Here is a 20,341-nt window from a genome sequence, read left to right as displayed (position 1 = left end):
GTAAGGGCAGACTAAATATTCCCCCTTTCTCAGCGAGATGAAAATGGAGAAAATTAAGAAAGCAAAATTAGTATGAATGGAAACAAAAGGCGTTCTTCTTTTCTGACGTGCCTTTTCTTTGAACGCTGTTCTTCACAACTGCCTCTTTTGTGTTCGCTTCCAAAATCAGCTCTACATACATATCCAGAGACGAAATTGCATCAGAACGCCAGTCAGAGCGATATGAGATTCTAGGTAATATTCTATGGAGAGAAAAAAGGAAAGATGAAAAAAAATAAATAAGGAAAAGGAAGAGACGTACAAAACGAGGTAAAAAAAGAAAGTCATTTCAGATTTCCTGAGGGGACAGAAGCAAGTAATTAGTTTCCATTGGCGAGATCCTGGAATCTTTGAGCAAAGCCAGAAGTAGGGGAAAGGGTAAAGAAGAGAAAGAAGAACTTCAAAAACTCAAAAAGAGGAAGGAAGGAAGGGGAAAAAACAGTTCCTCATCCGGAGGACTAATCGATCACAGGCTAATCTTACTTGTTTAATAAGGTTCTAGAATGCAAATCGGGGGGAAAAGGGCTTAATCCGTGGACAAATTGCCTGAGCGGATCTTCCGAGAGATCTGAATTATCCGCCAAAGTGTTCCAGATACGGATACGAGTGGAAGAGTTTAAGTAAACGATTCGCAAGTTAGGGATAGAAAAAAAAGAGAGAGTGGTGATTGAAAGGAACGTGAAGATATCACCCAAGTGGCTTTTCCATATTAAAGATGCTTGAAGATATCACCGAATTGTATTTTCTATATAGAAGGATCGTCAAGATATCACCGGTGATTTTTTCCATATTGAAGGAGCGTGAAGATATCACAAATTTGTATCTTTTTCATATTAAAAGAGCGTGAAGATATTATCGGAATGACTTCTCCATATTAAAGAAAGTATCTCAGGAGTGTCTTTACTCGTGTTGAAAGTACTTGGAGATATCACTGAATTAGATTTTCCATACGGGAGGAGCGTGAAGATATCATGAAATATGATTTCCCCATATTGAAGGAACGTGAATGTATCACCAAGATGGATTTTTCAAGGATGGTTCTTGACGATATGACCAAAGTCGATCAGTATATTATTGAACTTGATTTTTCCATGTTGTATGAATGGGGTATACTTGTTTGTTTTCGATATTGAAGCAGTGTGACGATATCATAAAGTGGTTTTACTTTCAATTTTAAATATATCTAAACTAATTTTTGTATTATGGACTACACAACAAAATTAAGCTACTCCCTAATGAACAAAAGAAATCCTATCTGTTTACTTTACACAAGACAATATCATATAAGTTTTTTAACTAATTAGTCTTGCAACTTACCTTACACTAGGAAAAATTCTATGACGTCTTGTACCACACTGCTTTTACTCTGCACTTTTAAAACCTTCTTAGTGTCCTGTTCTCCTGCAAGAGTAGTAAAAATCATTAGTTTCAACGTAATTAAATTTACTATGCATATAAAATTATTCTTCATTAAAGTATGACCTTCTAAAGTTATAATTTGTTAGTCAAAATGAAAAGTTATATTTTCCCTTACATCTTTATAAGACATATTTCATTCGTTGAAAATGGTTACTAGGATACGTGAGAGATAACAATGTGACTTGTAATTATCGCTGACATATTTTCTTAGGAAATGTCTTGAGTTAAAAGTTTATGTGCTAATTTTTAGAAACAAGTGTGTGCAGATAACCGTCTCAAATTTTACAAATGTTACATCATTACTAGTAGATATTTGGTTGAGTTTGTGTTTTAAGTTCACTTTATGCACAGAAAGGCTAATTGCGACAACCTAAAGTTTAAAGTAAGATCCGTACTATTATCTGTCTCCATCGGATATCGAACCCGGAACCCCTTGATTACAAGGCGACGACGCAACGACTGCGCCATCTGGAGGCTCAAATCAACAATGTAATTGCAGTGGAAACTAACACGTGAAATTGACACTATTAAACCATTTTCTTTTCAACAAATGAACAATTCAAATAAATTTTACAAAAGTTTTGTTTGTTAAGATATTAAATATATTTTCCAATCAATGGAGGGTTTACCTTACATTGTACCTTAAGGGTTTTAAGCGACATTTTTATTCAACTCTAAAATAAAATAATAAACTCTCTTAACATGGCCCAAGTTTCACAAATCAATTTTACCAATACGTAATTTATAACAATGGCACGATTATACTTGAGTTAATCTCTTATAATATATTTAAATAAATGGAAAGGGGGACACATTTTGGATTCAGCAATGCAAGTGAGATGAAGCAACCTATATTCACGTAAAGAAAGGGAAAATGAATGATTCTAGAACCCCAAACTAATAATGACAAATTTACAGGAAGGATGTGCCACTTCAGCCCACCATACATTACTAAATCCTCGTAAACTTAAGGAAAACCAAAGAGGAGTGACCAAGAGTCTGCATTCGGATGAAAGAGAGAACCTGAAGATCTCTATAGTGCGTATCAACCTTAAAAGTCAGTATGGGTTAAATGGAGCGCGGCGTTGCCAGATGAACAAAAGGAGGCGCATCGAGTCGTTGTTAATCGATAATGATTGCGACAAATTTACTTCCTTAATATCGTATAGGAAATCTTCAAAATCTATGTATTTCATGCATTTTCGGAAAAAACGATAATTACCTCAAGATTTGCATGTAAAAGTGTATATTTCGACGTAACTATTTACATTTTACATTTGCATTATATGTGTAATACACGCAACTATTTTTACTTCTTTCGTTGAATGTTGTATCCTTTACATAAACAGAATTAAGAAATGCAAAAATAAACACTGAGATATATGTTTTACGGAAAATAAAGTATTCTGTATATAAGACGTTCTGAACACTCTGTAACATCAACAGTTGTCTTAACCGCCTTTCTGATATCCATTGACTTTAAAAAGCAATTTAACACGAGCATAACTATTACGCGTTCTTTACCTCGAAGTTTACCAATACTGTGTCTTTTTTCAACTTCTCTATCCATTAATAAACGAAATATGTAACTTACATGCAATCCACAATTATCACACAGCACACTACACTTCCTACGAACTGGGGCACCTGCCTGCAACTGAATTGTAACCTCGGTGGCGCGGCGCGCAATGAATTTGATATGCGAGGAAGCCCGCGTAAATAAACTACGATTGTGCAAAAAATAACAGTGCTGTTAAGTAACAATGCATTCTAAAAATAACTTCAAACAATGGTCAACACTTTTCTCGCTTTGTCTGCACGTGCATTGCGACAAACCGAAAAGTTTCTCGCTAACCAACTTTTTCGTGTTACATCATGATTTATACAAAATATCCAATGTAAATATATATAACTCTCTTCGTAAGCAAATTAGTTCACTCAGGCGAAGAATATCATATCTACAAATACCATAGATCCCATAGAAAAAAAAGTGGCGAAGTTGCTCAAGCGGTTTGATATTTATGGCTTTTGAAGTATTTACAAGAAAAAATTTAAGCGTTTTGCAAAATTGCATAATTATGGAAATTTCAGATCATATGAATTTATGACAGGTTATATAATGTCGTCAGTAAATAGAGCATAAAAAACTCTACAGGATACTGACTTCACTTCTTGAAATTTTTGACTGTTACATTTTGTAAATTTTGTACCATCTGACAACGCAGCGGTCGTAGAGAAGGACAGAGCTATTGGCAAAACGCATGTAATAGAGAGAGAGGGAAGTAATCCATTTACTTCCATACAGACTTTTAAGGTTGAGACAGTCTATAGTACCTCCATACCAGCAAGTTCCGTGACGTCACTCCCATCCTTCACCCCAATGATGCCCCTCTCTCTTTATTCGTGGTAAACTAAAGATTTTGTTTTGTTCTTCGAAGAATTGATCTTGATGACGTACAGGCGGCTACAACTTAATTATCGGACTGTTAATTCACAGAATGTTTGTTTTTTGTGAAAGTAAACTGACGCATGTTGTGCTTTCTAAAAAGGCTTTGAACTTCAGACACCTAGGGAATTCTTAACCGAACGGCGTTCAAGTCTTTGATTTAGATCTTTATCGGATTGAGGCATTAACGAGGCATATTCTAGTTTTGACCGTACGTAGGGAAAGCCGAAATCTTTCATTGACCGTTTTCGTGAAGTGGTTGCTTGATCTAATCATAATATCCAAGTTTCTGAAAGCGGCATTAGAGTGGAACCACAAGGAAAGAAACCTGCGCAGAACCTCATCGCGCTGGCGGGTGGGAAGGACAGGGGGAAGGAGACTTCAGAGCGGCCAGCGTCAGTGTTGCCAGACCTATTGATTTCTCGGGAGAATTCCATAATAAACTATTGCTATGGCACCTCCAACGGCCAGCTTAAAAACACGTTTCCTGCTCATCTTACTTGAACATGGAGGGGACAGATAGAGTGGAACTTCACTCAGCCATGAAAAGTGCTGTTTGAACTGTGAAATTATGCTAAACGATACTCAATTGTGCTAGGACATTATTTCATTACTATTACTACATTACTATTTTAGATGCTTGTATTTTATCCCACCCGAAAATCTATTTCAACTTAATTATTTTACGTCGCTTTTGTGTCTGTCTCTACGGGTAAGTACGACAATATGGATGAATGAAAAATGATGAAATGGAAGAAGTGACACAAACACAGTGAATTATATAGCGGCATGAACGTCCATAAGGAAGTGCAAGGATGGTCGCCACCCCCCTCCCCTTCTGAAAATGAATGTTGACATAAAAGTACCTATTATTTCGGATGTATGAGTTGATTTCAGTCACAGTAATTTACATCCATTATTATAATAAGGATGTAGGAACGTGATAATTTCAAACTCAAGTGGCGTTTTCTGAGAGGGCAACATTATTACGGCGTAATATGCGTCGTCTACCCGCCTGAAAAAAATACATTGTTTCTCCCCCTTCGCTGGAAAAAAATCCGCCCCCGAGAACGTCGTTCATCCGCTACTATTAGATCTTCTGCTTTCCCAAGGAACAATCTCCCGATTTTTTCAAGTCTGGCCTGCTACACTGCGCCGAGCACCGACAACGGCAGGGAAGATGCGCGAATGCTTTTGACGGAAGATTCTTTTCCTTGTGGTCGAGCTATAGTAGCAATTTCTATATGCTTATTAAATTCGGGCTTGGTGTCGAATGCCCAAGGTCAAATTTTAAAAATGTTCACCCTCACTCACGACCGGATCAAGAAAGTGTGGGGCGTTACCCCCACACCCCCTATACGCCTTCATGGCGTGGTGCTATGCACAGGGGAACACTTTACTTTTTTTTTTTTTACTTTTTTACAAATATATTGTACCCTTTATTAGGCAAATACATTTCCCAGTGCGCATTGAACCGTCGCATGAGGGATGTGGAGATAAGACCCCACAGTCTCGAACACGCCCATTTCTTGGAAAAGATGTGATTACCACCACGCTCCGGCCTCCTTTACGTCCCAAAGTTGGTCCCTAGGTAACCATTTATTTCAGGCTGGGTGAACCACAGAGCCGCTTTATGCGGGGACAAGACTGGAAAAATTGCGATATAGATCACCCAACTCGGGAATCGAACCCGCGTGGCAGTTGGACGCTCCAACTAGTAGACCACCGCGGCTCCTATACTCTTTACAGCTACTTCGATATATTGATTGCTAAAGGGGCACTCATAAAGAGCCATGCGGTCTAAGGCGTCAGACTTTGGGCTCTCGCTACGGGGCACACCCTCGTTTGAGTCTCCTGGGGAAAGCGTAACAACTTTTCTTCAAGATTTCGGCCTGTGTATGGGGTACCGTGCTGTTAGCGAACGAGCTCATATCGAACACGTGCTCGTAGCGAACACAGTTACGGAAAGATTTGCAGCTGCGTGCTGTTAGCGAACACAAACTTGTCCTGTCTTTTTTGTCCTTGAAACTGATCAGGAGAAACACCTCATTGGCTGGTGCCTCTTGACCTGACCTGACTCGGGTCTTCCTTGTCGCACAACAGTTTTGCTACCTTGTGTTCTGACGTCAGACGAGGAATGCCTACGAGGTTAGGTTAGGCCTGTTAGGTTAGGTTCCATTAGCATAAATACAATGAAAAAATCTTATTTAGGCTAAGAGAACTAAACATAGCTAGCCTAACCTAACAACGTAGGCATTTAGCCTAAAATTAAAAAGCTTTCTTCCGCGACGTCAGAACGCAAGGCTGCTCAAGTGTTGTGCGATAAGTGAGACCCATTTGCCTCACCTCTGATCCTTCTTCAATCGGCTGTGAAACCAGCAAGATGAGTGAAATGGAATTCATGAAAACGATGGAAGGAGAATTTGTGTTTGTCCGAATATATTCCATTTAATAATCAAACTAAAAGAGGAAGCGCTACATGCCATGTTCCAAATTAGGCAGGTAGGTAGAACTTGGAGTGTCTAGCGGTAAAAGGATGTACATCGACACCCGGATAAAAACAGCTTTGAAACAACTGAAAATTGATAACAACATTTACAAATGTCTTAGGAAGTTGTCTTTTGTATGAAAAGTAACTAGTTTATTAATGTTTACATTTCCTACGTAAAGTTTGATTTTAAGGAAGATGAAATGGGAAACGCTGTAAGTGCCACAATAATTCAAACACCGTTTTCCACGTTAAACTGTGAAATTTGCCATGCTTGATAATGTGGTAAACGTGAAATGTGGCTGGTAGCCCTCTAAGTAGTTCAAAGGCGTGTAAAGAGGTCACTAGTGTGCACGTTCTTACGGGCTGATGTACGGAACGATGCGATTCCCTACACTTTCGCTTTTGGCACTTACAACGTTTAGTCCTCAAATATATCAATATTTTAACAAAACCTTTCATGTACTTAACCTAAATTGTTGAGGATCCTTCATGTAGCTAATTTGAAACACACAATGATTATAAGGTATCACTGGCAACACTTGCATGTTAATCACTTTCAAGGACAATAGACAGGGCAAGTTTGTGTGTTCGCTAACAGCACCTGCAAATAATTTCCTTCTGGTATTCGCTAAGAGCACGTGTTCGCTACGAGCACGGAATCGTGTATGGAACCGGTAGCTACCCACCATCGTGAGGATATTGGGAGCTACAAATGAGTAGCGTAACCCGTTCATGTAAACCTACAAACAACGACCGGGGGTTGCTCGTGCTGATAGGATGATTGCCCACTTCTGCTCAGGCATAGAATGAAGCCGGCAGTCGGTAGGTAGGCCCTGGCCGTCAAGCCTGTTGCGCCAAGGGTCATGCTTGCATTTACAAAGAACATCCAGGTCGGGATTCGAGCCCTGGCATCTTAGCGCGCTGTGCTAACCACTTCGCCACGAACGTGGGCAATATTCTCCTTATCACTCTTGTGGGTGTGGTGGTTTATGCCCTAAAGTAGAAGTAACCTTGCTTCCGAGCAGCATCTGTGTGGTTTCCAGCGCCCAAACTTTAGCAAACTTCCCCCCGCCAAATGTATTTACTTGTTTGACATGCCTCGAAAAAGTCTACCGTCTGCACAGAATGCCAGAGCTTCCTTAATAACCAAGAAGTTTGTCTTCTTCATGAGCAACATAACTCTTTGTTTACTTATGTTTAACTCGTCGCCCCTCCACAACAACGCCAGTACGCCCCCGAGGCGGGAATCTTCAAGCCGACAAGAAGCCGCCAAGAAAGTCCCTATGAAGACGATGTCTTGAGGCGGATTAAGTTCGCCACTCGATAAATCCAAGATGAGATCCATTATTTTCCATTTTCGCATCCAACGGAATTCTACCCCTTTCCTCTCTAGCCGCATGATATGTCTCGAGGGTACACGCTTACCTTAATTAAAGCCTGTCCGCCCCAACCTAACCCCTCTGCTTGCGAAACAAAACACTGGCAGGCCTTTCTCATTCTCGGGTTTAATACAAAGCATGCTGGGAGAACTTGGAGGAACTCTTTTCTTCCCTTGTCTTTACGGAAACACTGGTTCGGATGCTGATCTCCAAGATTCTCGGAAACTCTCTCGCAGTATTGTCTCCATGAATGTCGTGTATCTTCTTTGGACTCAAAGTGATTCGGCTAAAGATGCATTTTTAATTCTTAAATTCTTGTCGGGGGTGTAAGGTGTGTCCATTCTGAGGAGACCCAAATGTTATCGCTTCAGCGTAGTAATACTACATTTTGCGGACTAGCGACGCTCTGGCGTCTGAACTCACGTCCCGTATGATTAGGGAGACAAATGTATGGTAAATAAAAACTGAGGAGAGCGGTAAATAAAATGTTAGATCAGCGGTATATACCAGCGGTGTAAAATGGCACACACTTTTTCATTATGAGAGGAAACAACATACAAAAGAGCTATAAATTGATAAACTACTTCATTTTTATATACTCTACACATAAACAAGTACTTAGCTGTCCAACCAAAAAGAAAACATCAACACAAAACTTCATTTCTGAATTGCATATCTCAAGTGATTCATTCATTGTACGTATTTAAAGGATATCCTTGCTGTCCAACAAATAAAATAATCACTACTGCACATACACAAACACATGTTGAAAATCACATGATGATAAACAAAATTCATTCATGACCTAACACAAATGACACCATTGTTTCCCTTGGTGTGCGGGAACAGACTAATCTTATCGCTGCTACAGCTAGCAAGTTCAATGAAACTGGAAGTTGCGTAGACATTCGTAACAAGAAAGGAATGCAGCTTGACAGGGAGCGAAGTTTTCGAACTGAGATTATGTGCATGGGAAATCCCAATTTGCAGCGTCTTCCTGATGTGATCGAAGATAAAACGTTCTTCAGCTGTAAGTGGTAGGAAACTTTAAGCAAACGTTTCGTTACAAATCGACAGTTTGCAAGCACAACCTCGATTGCCGGTTTTTGCGTGTTTTCTACTTAATTTGATGATATTTCACGGTTATTTCGCAAAAAAGCGTTCATTTCGTTTTTTTATGGCGAAGTTAAGGCTTTGTAGCTTTTTCTACCTCTTAACCATGTATACATCGACATTTTAGAATATGAAAATTAGAAAATAACTATAAACCATTACATTAAAAGGTAAATATGGAAAAATAAAGGAAAATATAAAATTACAAAGAAAAAATACAAAAAAATTGAAAACAAAGAAAACATACGGGATTAAAAGTGTAACCTATACTCATGAGCATACAACAAAACATCCATATAAATACACACACACTCACATATTCATGACGGTAGTCAGGGATTTGAAACATTAAGGTGAATAAGGTTTTTCGGTGTTTTTCTGCAATTTACTGTATTCAATTTGTCACTAAAACGTGTAAGCTTGCACTAATCATCTTTTCGTGATTTGTCAAAAGTTACAGAAGGCGAAGTAATATAAATTGTTGATTGAATGAGTTTTCGTCTTAAGTCCACTTTATGCACAGTATGACTAATCAGGACTGGTGCCTCCATCGAGTATCGAACCAGATACCCCTTAAGTAAAATAAATTTCATCAATCAATCAATTAGTTAAACCATTGTTAGATTTAAAATTCATTTCGACTTCCTGTGAATTTTAACGCAGAAGAAAACATGCTGACTCAATTATTTTGACTGACACAAGTGACTGATTAATTTGGTGTAGTCTACTTTACTTTTCTGTCACTTTTGGCTAATCGTGAAGATGAGGATGAATGATGAAGGCCACTCACAAAGAAGGAACATCCATGCCCAGGTGTGGATTCGAACCTGGGCCCTTGGCGTCGTAGCAGGATGTGTTAACCACTCCGCCACGGAGGTCTTATTGACTGACACGATTCGAATCTCTTCATTTCATCATGTATTTTTTAATGATTTTGGATCCACACAGTCTCAGTCAATGGCGATGTTCACTGTCAATCAATCTTTTCCGGTGGAGGCGCTAGTGTAGTTGTGTCTGAAACAAAAATCTTTCGTCATCTGTTTGCATTTACATTGGAAAATGGTTTTACAGAAATGTTATTACACCGAACTGAGCAAATTCTCACCTAAATCAATGATGAAAATGTGTTCCTTTATACATTGCGATACTGTAGCAAGTTATAAGTTTCAGAAAATCATCTTACGAGGCTGCTCTCGGAACTCTTGGTCGTCCCAAGCTGATTAATCTTAATACACAATTTCAGATTCTATCCTTTATGTTCTTTTCTGGTTTTCTTGTCTATATAATATAACCACGAGTACTTTTCTGACGGCGTAGTGGTATAGTCGTCTCTTTGAGATCAAGCGGTCCCGAGTTTGATCGCCGAAATCTGAGGGATTCCCAAAATAATCCAGATTTTTCTGAACTATTCTCATATCCAGTACGCACTTAGGATGCAGCCAAGGCACAAATTTTTCTCCCAAGTTTTAGTCCAATAAACAAGCTGCCAGTCAATGCTCTGGAAAATTGTTTCTCTGTAAGTTACTTCACATCTATGTTTCGAAGCTACTTGTGAGTCATTTCAATTTACCAATGCTCATCGAACGGTACTCTTTCAATTGGTAAACTTTCTGTAAGTTCTATTATGTGAGTGTTCTAATACAGAGTGTTCGATAAGTCTCCACACTTAAAGTTCGAGAACTTCTTGCTTGTAATTTATTGAACTTGTCAACGTAACGAATAAATGCAGTTGTTAACAATATCCTGTAATACACAAAATATAATTTGTATACTAAATGTGAGTAATACTGCGATCTCTGAGGTCGGTAACACACTGACGATTTACCCCCGTTCCATCGGTTCTCGAAAAGTGGGCGTGTTTTGCCACGATCCATCGCTCCTGAAAACGGAAGTGTTTTTTTTCCGGGTCAAGTGTTCCCGACCCATCTTTTCCGAAAATAAGGAAATGAACACTCACAGGATGTATATAAAAATCTGTGCCAGTACAAACAAAACTAACAAACGTTGTTACACACATAAAGATATCGGCCTAACCTAACCTAAAATAATCCAATTTGCTACCAAACCCATTAATTCTGGCATATCTATCAGAATACTCATCAAACTTTAGAAACTGTTCTCCATCTGATGTCTTCAAGATGTTTCTTCAAGAATGTCACACACATATACACACGCACGCTTCTGGGGAGATGGATCTGGAACACCTGACCATTTTCGTTATAAGGAGCGATGGGTCGGGACAAACCACGCCCACTTTTCGAGAAGCGATGGATCGGGGAGCGATGCAACGTGAAGACGACAAACCACTTCCCGCGCGTTGAAACACACAATAAATATAGAAACTAAATTTCAAACAATCATCCATTGCGGTTTCACCTGGTGACGGATCATCGGGAAATAAGACTTCTCCATTTCTCCACACATTCACATGACATACTCAAAATATGCTTCCAAAAAGTGGAGAGAGTCCATAGGCAGTTTGTGAAATGGCTGCGCTTCAAGGTGAACATTGAATATCACAAAAAGAACTATACATCTTTATGCAAGCATTTCGGTCTGGAAACTTTGTTCAACAGAGGAGTCGTCAGTGATGTCATTTTTTTACACAAACTGATTAATCACGGCTGTCAGTGTTCCGCACTGTAGGAAAGTATAAACTTTAATGTAGGCCGACACAGTGCAAGAAACCGAAAATTATTCTGCTCGTAGAGGTCAAGGGTCAACACGCAAAGGTTTTCACCAGCAGTGCGCATGCAGGACACGATGAATGAACTATAAAAAAATTGCAGACTTTGATATGTTCACAGACTCACGTAGTGTGCTGAAAAAAAGATAATCACAACAATAAGTTCATAAATTTATGTAAATATTGTGTACATAGATGTTCATACTTTCATGTATTTTATTTCTCTTCTATCTTGTTATTTATTCACAGTGTATTATGTTCAACATAATTGGAAAATGTATCCTGTGCTGAACAAATAAGTAAATAATAATAATAATAACATAACAATACGCTGGGTGCGCGTAAATCTTAAAGCCCACAGAGACGGGGAACTACGCGGCAACAGAACGCAAGTGGCGTCTCAGTGGGCGATAACCTGTAAGATATCCTGTAGACTTCTGGCATGGAAATTCCGCGCTTCGGTTCCGCGCGTTTTCCTGTAGTGGGCGTTAGAGTATTTGATTTCAATAGAAGCAGACAACAGAATTTATGTTGCTTTTTGTTGCCGCCTTTCTCCGGTTCTTGATGAGCGATGTGCTTAAGATACATTGTTGACAAACTGTGATTGTACGTCTCACACTGAGGACTGTAACAGCTACACTGCTCTAAATACAACACAAACTCCTTCAAGGTCATACCAATCCCTTCTGGCAGTCTTGCCTACTCATCGAGATGAATGCCTTAGTTGTTTGTTTTTTGTATTGTTTCAAGTATAAGTGACTTTTCGAAGGCACTGTACTTTCAATACTTTTAGAACGCACTGTACTTTCAACACTTTTCGAACGCACTGTACTTTCAAAGTATAAATACACACTAAATAAATATGTATTTAATTAAGTTTTAAATAAGTATAATTCCGAATTAATTGTACATCTTAGCTAAATGTATTAATCGGTCGTAATACTTTCTCTCTTTCAGGTGGCATGGGTTCGAGTCGATACGCAAACAATTCTCACAATTCACCACAGTGTTATAACGCAGAATCTGCGAATATCACTGTCTCACAATGACCACAGATCCTGGTACCTTCATATCAAGAATGTTCAAGAGGAGGACAGGGGGTGGTATATGTGCCAGATCAACACAGACCCTATGAGAAGCCGCGTGGGCTATATACAGGTCGTTGGTGAGTATGCAGTAATATGTTTGTGTGTTTTATTACAGAAGTTCCTTTGAAAGACACTTCGATTAATTTCTATGTACATTTTTGTTTATGTTTGCTTAGCGCTATGTCCCTATACCTATGTCCCTATACCCTGTCCCAGTAATCTCTGGAGAAAGTGAGCGACAACGAGACTTCTGCGCAAGTAGTGGCTTGTAAGGGCTCGATCAACGAACAGGTGTGAGAGAAAAGAGGGGCCAACGCGACTGCAGCTACCGGCTGTTTGTAGTAGCGCGCACTGCTTCGCTCTGCACACTCACTTCTGTAACTTCAGTAACAGCACACTCGCTGCTTCAACTCGCCGAAGAACTATGGTGCAAGATCTGGTCTGTAGGGAGATTGTGCAAGGTAGCCCCATTTGAATTTCCGCAACGAGCCCTCAAGTACATCAGCTAGCCGTGAAGTAAGATGATCCTCTTAAACAAGAAGTCACCTTCGTCTGTTCTTCACCGGCCTGTGCAAAGAGTTGCAGTGTGTACAATTGCAGTCGGCATTGAGTGTCTGCCAGGTTTCAGCATGCACTGTGTTCTAGCGTTGCATGAGAAATCTATCATTATCCAGTATTGAACGACGTCTGGTAATGGTCTTCCCACGTAATGCTTTCAGTCGTGTAATCAAGACGTTCAAGGTGTAAGAATCATTACTTCCAACAATGAATGTTGCTAATATTCAGGAACAGTCTACAGTCACGTTCTTCTACAGTCTGTCCTGGAAATCTCTGAAGCAAAGGAATGAAAAAAAAGTTCTATGCGCAAGTAGTGACTCGAGACAGTTCGATCAATGACCGTGCCGTGTGATAGAGGAAAGGAGCGCATGGAGGAAAAACGTGGCTGCAACTACCAGACGTTTGCTTAAGCGCGCATTGATTAGCTCCACTCACTAGCTTTCCCTCTTTTCTACAGTTAAGCGCGCCCTTGCTCCATACATTCCTCAGACTGCGTGCAGGGCTACCAAAACTAAGGCTCTACAAGAATCAAGAGTGCCATAATGCAATTCCTATCCCCACTTGGAGCTAGATCTTCGCTGGCCGAATAAGCATTCAGAAGAGAATTCCGATCCCCACTTGGAGCTAGATCTTTGCTGGCCGAAGAAGCATGGAGAATAGAATTTCGATTCTCACTTGGAGCTAGATCTTCGCTGGCCGAAGAAGCATGCATAAGACAATTCCGATTTCTACTTGGGACTGGATCCTCACTGGCCGAAGTAACATGCATAAGACAATTCCCATTCCTACTTGGGACTGGATCCTTACTGGCCGAAGAAGCATGCATAAGATAATTCCGATTTCTACTTGGCGCTAGATCTTTGCTGGTCAAAGTAACATGCAGAAGAGGTTACCGATTCCTACTTGGCGTTAGATCTTTGCTGGTCGAAGAAGCATGGAGAATAGAATTTCGATTCTCACGATTCTCACTTGGAGCTAGATCTTCGCTGGCCGAAGAAGCATGCATAAGACAATTCCAATTTCTACTTGGCGCTAGATATTCGCTGGCCGAAGTAACATGCATAAGACAATTCCGATTCCTACTTGGGACTGGATGTTCACTGGCCGTAGAAGTATGCATAAGAGAATTCCGATACCTAGGTCTTGGCTGGGCGAAGTAGCATGCAGAAGAGAATCCCGACTCCTGCATTGGGCTAGATCTTCGCTGGCCGAAGAAGCATGCAGATGAAGAGAGCAAAAGGCAGGAGACCTCAGCACCCACTTTGCCGGTCGCAGTCATCCTGTCAGAAACCGCGAGATAAAAGTAGTTTCAGATCTACGACCCGGGCTCCGCTATCTTCCTGCCCCCTTCCAATCGACTGTAGGAAAACACGGAAGGTTGTCGCCATATTTTCCGGAAGGTGACGCTCTGCTTCCGCCCGGATGAATTCATCTGTGTACGGAGCAGAGAGCTTCTGACGTCCTCGGTGTCGAGTTGCAGATGGAGATGAAATCGCAAACCCCCTTCCATTTCTTTTCTTCCCGTTTATTCTCGTGGAGGGAGGAGAAGAAGAAAAAGACAATAGACGCGATGGAAAACGTCTTTCTAATGATTGGGAACGATGCGTGTGTTGAAAGTTTCGATCTGATGGAGCAATTGCGATCTTGCACATCCCGTTGAGGTATCTCGTTACTAAGAGTGGTATACAATGTGGATGTGGATTAAAAACTAATTGTTACTTTCATATGTTCTACTTTATTGAATACGAGATAATATTTTGATTAATTTTTACTATGTTTTGTGCAGTTCCGACACTTCATTAATCAAATATTTTCTCGTACAATAGTTATGCTTAACTTTTGGGCACTATTCTAAACCAGAATTTAAGTAAATTATTTAAAGAATCTAACCGGGTAAAGTCAAACGCTGCAAACAGGGTTGCAGGTGAACACTGCTTTTTCCTTCCTACGTTCTGTGCAGTGCTTTCCAGAGACAGTGTTGCTACATGAAGGGAAATTTCGCTTGGCGCAGGGAAATCTAGATCCAATTTTATGCAAGAAGGGAAATTTTATGAAAAATACAGGAATTGCTGTCAAATTTGAAGTTCTTTGTACTTGCATGCCTGAATTGGTGGTCTACGTATTTCTGTTATATCTAATTAATGTAGATGGCGTGCATAAAAAATATGTACAATAAGCAATAATTATTGCGGTAAACAAGTTCAAAATTTCAGAATACCCCTCCGGTAGGCAGAGGTACAAGATTGTATGTGTGCTCAGCCGCGAAAGTGAGTTCATATTTTTATGCGAGAAAAGTTCAATTCAATGTGATTTTTCGTGAATCTTTCTCCATTTTGAAAAGACACCGGTGGGTAGAATTGATGCACGATATGGAAGAGGGTTATGGGCAGAGAAGGGACCCGTTCATCTTATTTGATTAAAGCATAAGTTAAGGTCAGATCCAATGTCTCCGAAAGGGTAAAGATTGAGAGCAGGTCAGAGAAAATTTGGAGTGACTCCCAAGATTCGGCAACCCTCATTTATCTTCCACCGGCAAATGCGATAGGGAGTGGAAATGAGATTTCGGGAGACACAAAGTGTAAGTTGAACTCAACAATTTGTTTCCTTTTGCACAGCAAGGACAGAGACGCATTCTGGTACGCGGAAACGAAAGCATTGAGGACCGGTGAAGAAAATGAACTCAGATTGCGGTGTTACGGGCAAAGGAATGACATCTTGCAGGGTAGAAGAGGGGGGAAGGCATAAGCTATTAACTTGGGCTGGAAGGAGATTTTCTACCGTGGCGGGATGGCTTGGAAAATGTTAGATTTTCTTTTCATTTGTTTCAACAATGGAGCTGCTTCTTTGTTGCGAGAGTTCTTCTGTGTCCCGCGAACAAGTTTTCTGCTAGGCCATTTCCGCTTTCGCTTTTTTCCTCTCTCCTCTTAAGTTTCTGAGGTGGCGGGACACCCGTAAGCCGGCATTGTTTGCTCGAAGATGTACTGCCGAAAGGCATTTTGTTACGGAAGGGTTGTCATGGAAATAGCAGAGAGGGAAAATGTAGTACCATTTTCGGAAAACTAGTGGAGGAAGCTTTAAGGCACTGAGGTAGTGATGCCAACCTTTTTATGGAAGTATTTGAGGATCTAAAGTCGTTCTTTTGATCATATCGGTTTATGGAGCTGAGCATATGAGGTTCTTATGGAGTTGTCACAGTGTACGAAAATAGAAATAAGTATCTTTGTTCTAATCCCCTTTCAAATTAATTGCACACCCCGAATATAATTCACTAATTGCATGTAGCTCTAAAAATGTCATTTTGAGTTTCGATGTTCAGTATAAGTTGTTCAAATTTCAAGTTACCTTTCTCTCCGTTTCGTTTCTCCGACTCTTGATTCACGTCTCTCGTTCACACTTTCTCCTTTTCTCCGTATTTCGTTCACACTTTCTCCTTTTCTCCGTATCTCGTTCACACTTTCTCCTTTTCTCCGTATCTCGTTCACACTTTCTCCTTTTCTCCGTATCTCGTTCACACTTTCTCCTTTTCTCCGTATCTCGTTCACACTTTCTCCTTTTCTCAGTATCTCGTTCACACTTTCTCATTTTCTCCGTATCTCGTTCACACTTCATCTTTTTCTCTATTTCGCACCAACTGCGCATTTATTTCAATATCGTTGGAATGGGCACTGCTACTGAAAAACCCTTGACTATGAAATTTCTGCACATGTTGCAAGTGGAAGCGGGTTTCTAAAGGCTATTTTAACTTCAACTTTAAATTACAGCTAAGCAAATGGAAGTTTCGACTTTTCCTACGACTAAGACATTGTTAAACGTGTCCCCTTTCCGTCCATGTACTTTTCTACTTCATTGGATGTTTCATATTCCCGAGAGAACGAATACGATAATGGTCCCATAATCATAACGCATTTCTTCTTGCCTCCTATGGCCATCCTGGCAGTGTTGCCAAACCTGATGCCCATAAAAGAGCTAAATTTCACCTTAAATGAAGCTAAAGTTGACTTTCAAGGAGCTAGATTTAGGAAGGCTGAATAATGTGCCTCCTAGGGTAATTTTAGTTGTCAAGGTGGTGGAGGGCGCTGCTATTACGGTTAACTTTAAAGTGATGACAATTTATTCTTAGTTTTCAGCGTCCAGATCTGGCGGCATCACCCATCTCAATAATCCACCGATGGTCGTATGAAATCGAAAATAAATGATTCCCGGATAACAATATTGCCATCCTCACTTCAGCCGCGGCGCTATATAAAAGTAGCTGGGGAGGTAAGAAATGGTGGGGCGACGCAGCCAGTATAACAATATCACGTCACGTGAAAAATTTATACTCGTGGCAAAACTTGGTGCATGTGGGCCTGAGCCAGTGATGGCATCATAGTGGGGCAGGAGGGCGGGTGTCACAGTTGACAGCCAAGTGAATGCAGGAAAGAGCCAGATCTGGTTCCGAAAGAGCTAAGTTGGCAACATTGGCGCGGAGGGAAGAGCTGATGCGCGGCAGTTTACGATATTGCAATATTTGACGAAGACAGAGAACTTATATAAATCCTAATGCACTACAAAGAAGTGATGAACTTTATAAGTATACCCGGTGCATGAGACTAGTGGTTCGGAACCCACGTAAAACTGTAGGTTCAGTCCCGATTAGCTTATCTGTGCACAAAGGGAACATAAAATTCAAACAAATTGAGAGAAAGTGAAACCCCCCACAATGCTGGGACTTCTTACGGGTAAAGCCTGCAGCTGCATCAACGTGAATATAGCACCTAACAATCCATTCGTAGCCGGCCACCCTCGGTGGAAGTCAATGGAAAAGTTTCAGAACCCATTGCCTTCCACAGGAGCTGCCGATTGAAGATGAAAGTGCAGGCCCTTGTTTCCAGAGGAGCAGATGTTTACCCTTCACGCTTGGAGGGATTCCCTCAGGGGGAGAACATCCGTAACGATACGTCTGCTGAGCTGGCAATTAGCAGGCCGGGGATCCCCCGAGAGTATTAGCCGTTCTATTCCTCCCTGGGTTGCGAGAGCAAATGGACAGGTCAGTCGGTATTGGAGGTGATTGAATACCAGAATCTGCCGGGGAAAAGCTTTCCCGATCACCTAAGCTTCTTTTTGGATCGCCTTCATCGTCTTATTCCCACCTTGTCTTTTTCGATTTCCCAGAATGTGCGGATTTTCGCTGCGAAAGTGATTGTGAGCTGGTGGGGTGGGATGTCGTCTTTTATTACCACCCCCTCCCTGTACCAGGGAGAGAGAGAAGATAGTTCCCAAGCTACATATAGGCCTAAACCTTGTTACTTCAGTATTTACTAGAATGAATATTTTAGTTCCTTTGCGTGAAAGTTACTTTGGTTTGATTCGGGTTTTCTCTGCTTTTTTTCTGGTATTTCGTCATCTTTCTATTTACAGATTAATCTCAACGATGATATTAATCTACGAACTGAAGCAGGTTATAAGAACACATTTCTTTACAGAAAGAATACTAAATATGCTAACCAAGGCGGTATATACTTCAATAAAATAAAATTTAAAAAAAACTTAACACGTGACGTTTCAACTCTCTATCAGAGTCTTCCTCTGACTTGAAACCAAACTAAAATAAAAACAATTGAGGCAGTAAGATTATATATATCTTTATATGTAAGTCTTTCCCTGATTACAAACTTTATTCATATCCGCTATATGCAAGGTAGAGATGTGAAAGTGGTGCCAAAATGTTGGAAAACTAACCAAGTTTTTTTTGTTGCAGGTTTGAGTAACGTGGCTGTAGTGTAGCAGTGTCAGTGACTAGAAAACCGGAAATGTTCACAAATCAGGAAAAAGCTCAGCATGTCCTCTGGTATCACGAGAACCGGTCACCAATAACAGTGCAGAGGAACTTTCAAATGTACAGAATTCTTTCGTCTAGAATATCTGCCATCAATAAGTTGGTATTTAAAAAAATGGAATTTATCTTCATTCCCAAATCCTGTCAAGTCCAAGAATCGTTGTATGGAAAGATGCCACCCGATGTCAAAAGCATTAATTCCGGATTCCTTGGCACCGACACTGCTACACTACAGCCACATTACTGAAACCTGCAACAAATAAACTTGGTTAGTTTTCCAACATTTTGGCACCAGTTTCACATCTCTACATTGCATATAGCGGATATGAATAAAGTTTATAATCAGGGAAAGACTTCTGGGACGCCCGGTATATAATACACACACTTAAACATTACACAGGGTCTAGACACAGGAGACATCTAGAGAGCATTTTCGCAAATAAGGGCCGGAACTTTCAGATGTTTCGGTGTCTATACCCTGTGCTATTTGTGTATGTTTGAACTCTATTTCATTTTAGTTTGGTATCAAGTCTGAGGAAGACTGTGATAAAGGGTTGAAACGTCACGTGTTAAATTGTGTTGTTCTTTTTATTTTACTGAAATATAGACTGCCGTGGTCAGTATAGGTAGTGTTTTGTTCTGTCATAGGACAAAAGTTTAAACGTGTTACCAGTTCTTTACTAGACGATCCTAAACGCTTCTTTTCACTATTGACTCACATTACCAACTTTGCCAATTAATATTATCATCAACATCTTCTGATCCTCTGTTCCCACACGTGTTTCACCTTTCTTAAGACCCGGTGGAGGCACATAGTGGTTCGGATCCCACTTTAAACTATAGGTCCAGTCCCAAGTAACCTTAATATCATAACGTGGACTTAAAACACCATTAAGCCTTGTTTCCATGATAATAAAAAACTCAATATGCTGACCAAGGCCGAATTTATTCATTATAAAACATAAAAGTAAACGTTATGTTTCAACCTTCTAGCAAGGTCTTCTTCAGACTATTTACCAAATACAACCTTCTAGCAACCTTTTTATTTGGTACATAGTCTGCAGAAGACCTTGCTAGAAGGTTGAAACGTAACGTTTAGTTTTATGTTTTATAATAAATAAATTAGGCCTTGGTCAGCATATTGAGTATTTGATTAAAACACCAAATCAACAATTAATCGAACCTCTTTTAAGAAATAAAAACAAAAAAAAATATTTGCTTGATTGATTTGGTTTACTCGCTTTTCTGCTACTTTTGGCTAATCACTACGATGGGAATGAGCGAAGATACAGTAAAACCTCGTT

General features: G+C 40.2%; 1 protein-coding gene across 1 annotated transcript in view; it reads left to right on the top strand.

Moving 5' to 3' along the window:
* Positions 1–20,341, top strand: part of LOC146003029 (opioid-binding protein/cell adhesion molecule homolog) — a 640,597-nt gene that overhangs the window by 520,647 nt on the left and 99,609 nt on the right. The window contains exon 4 of the mRNA XM_083141192.1: positions 12,531–12,738. Within this exon, the coding sequence (XP_082997318.1) occupies positions 12,531–12,738 (208 nt within the window). The remainder of the gene's footprint in view (positions 1–12,530; positions 12,739–20,341) is intronic.

The sequence above is a fragment of the Lepisma saccharinum genome, chromosome 19 (genome assembly GCF_977018435.1).
Source record: "Lepisma saccharinum chromosome 19, izLepSacc3.1, whole genome shotgun sequence".
In the NCBI taxonomy this organism is placed as follows: Eukaryota; Metazoa; Arthropoda; class Insecta; order Zygentoma; family Lepismatidae; genus Lepisma; species Lepisma saccharinum.
This window is presented reverse-complemented; position numbering and strand designations above follow the sequence as displayed.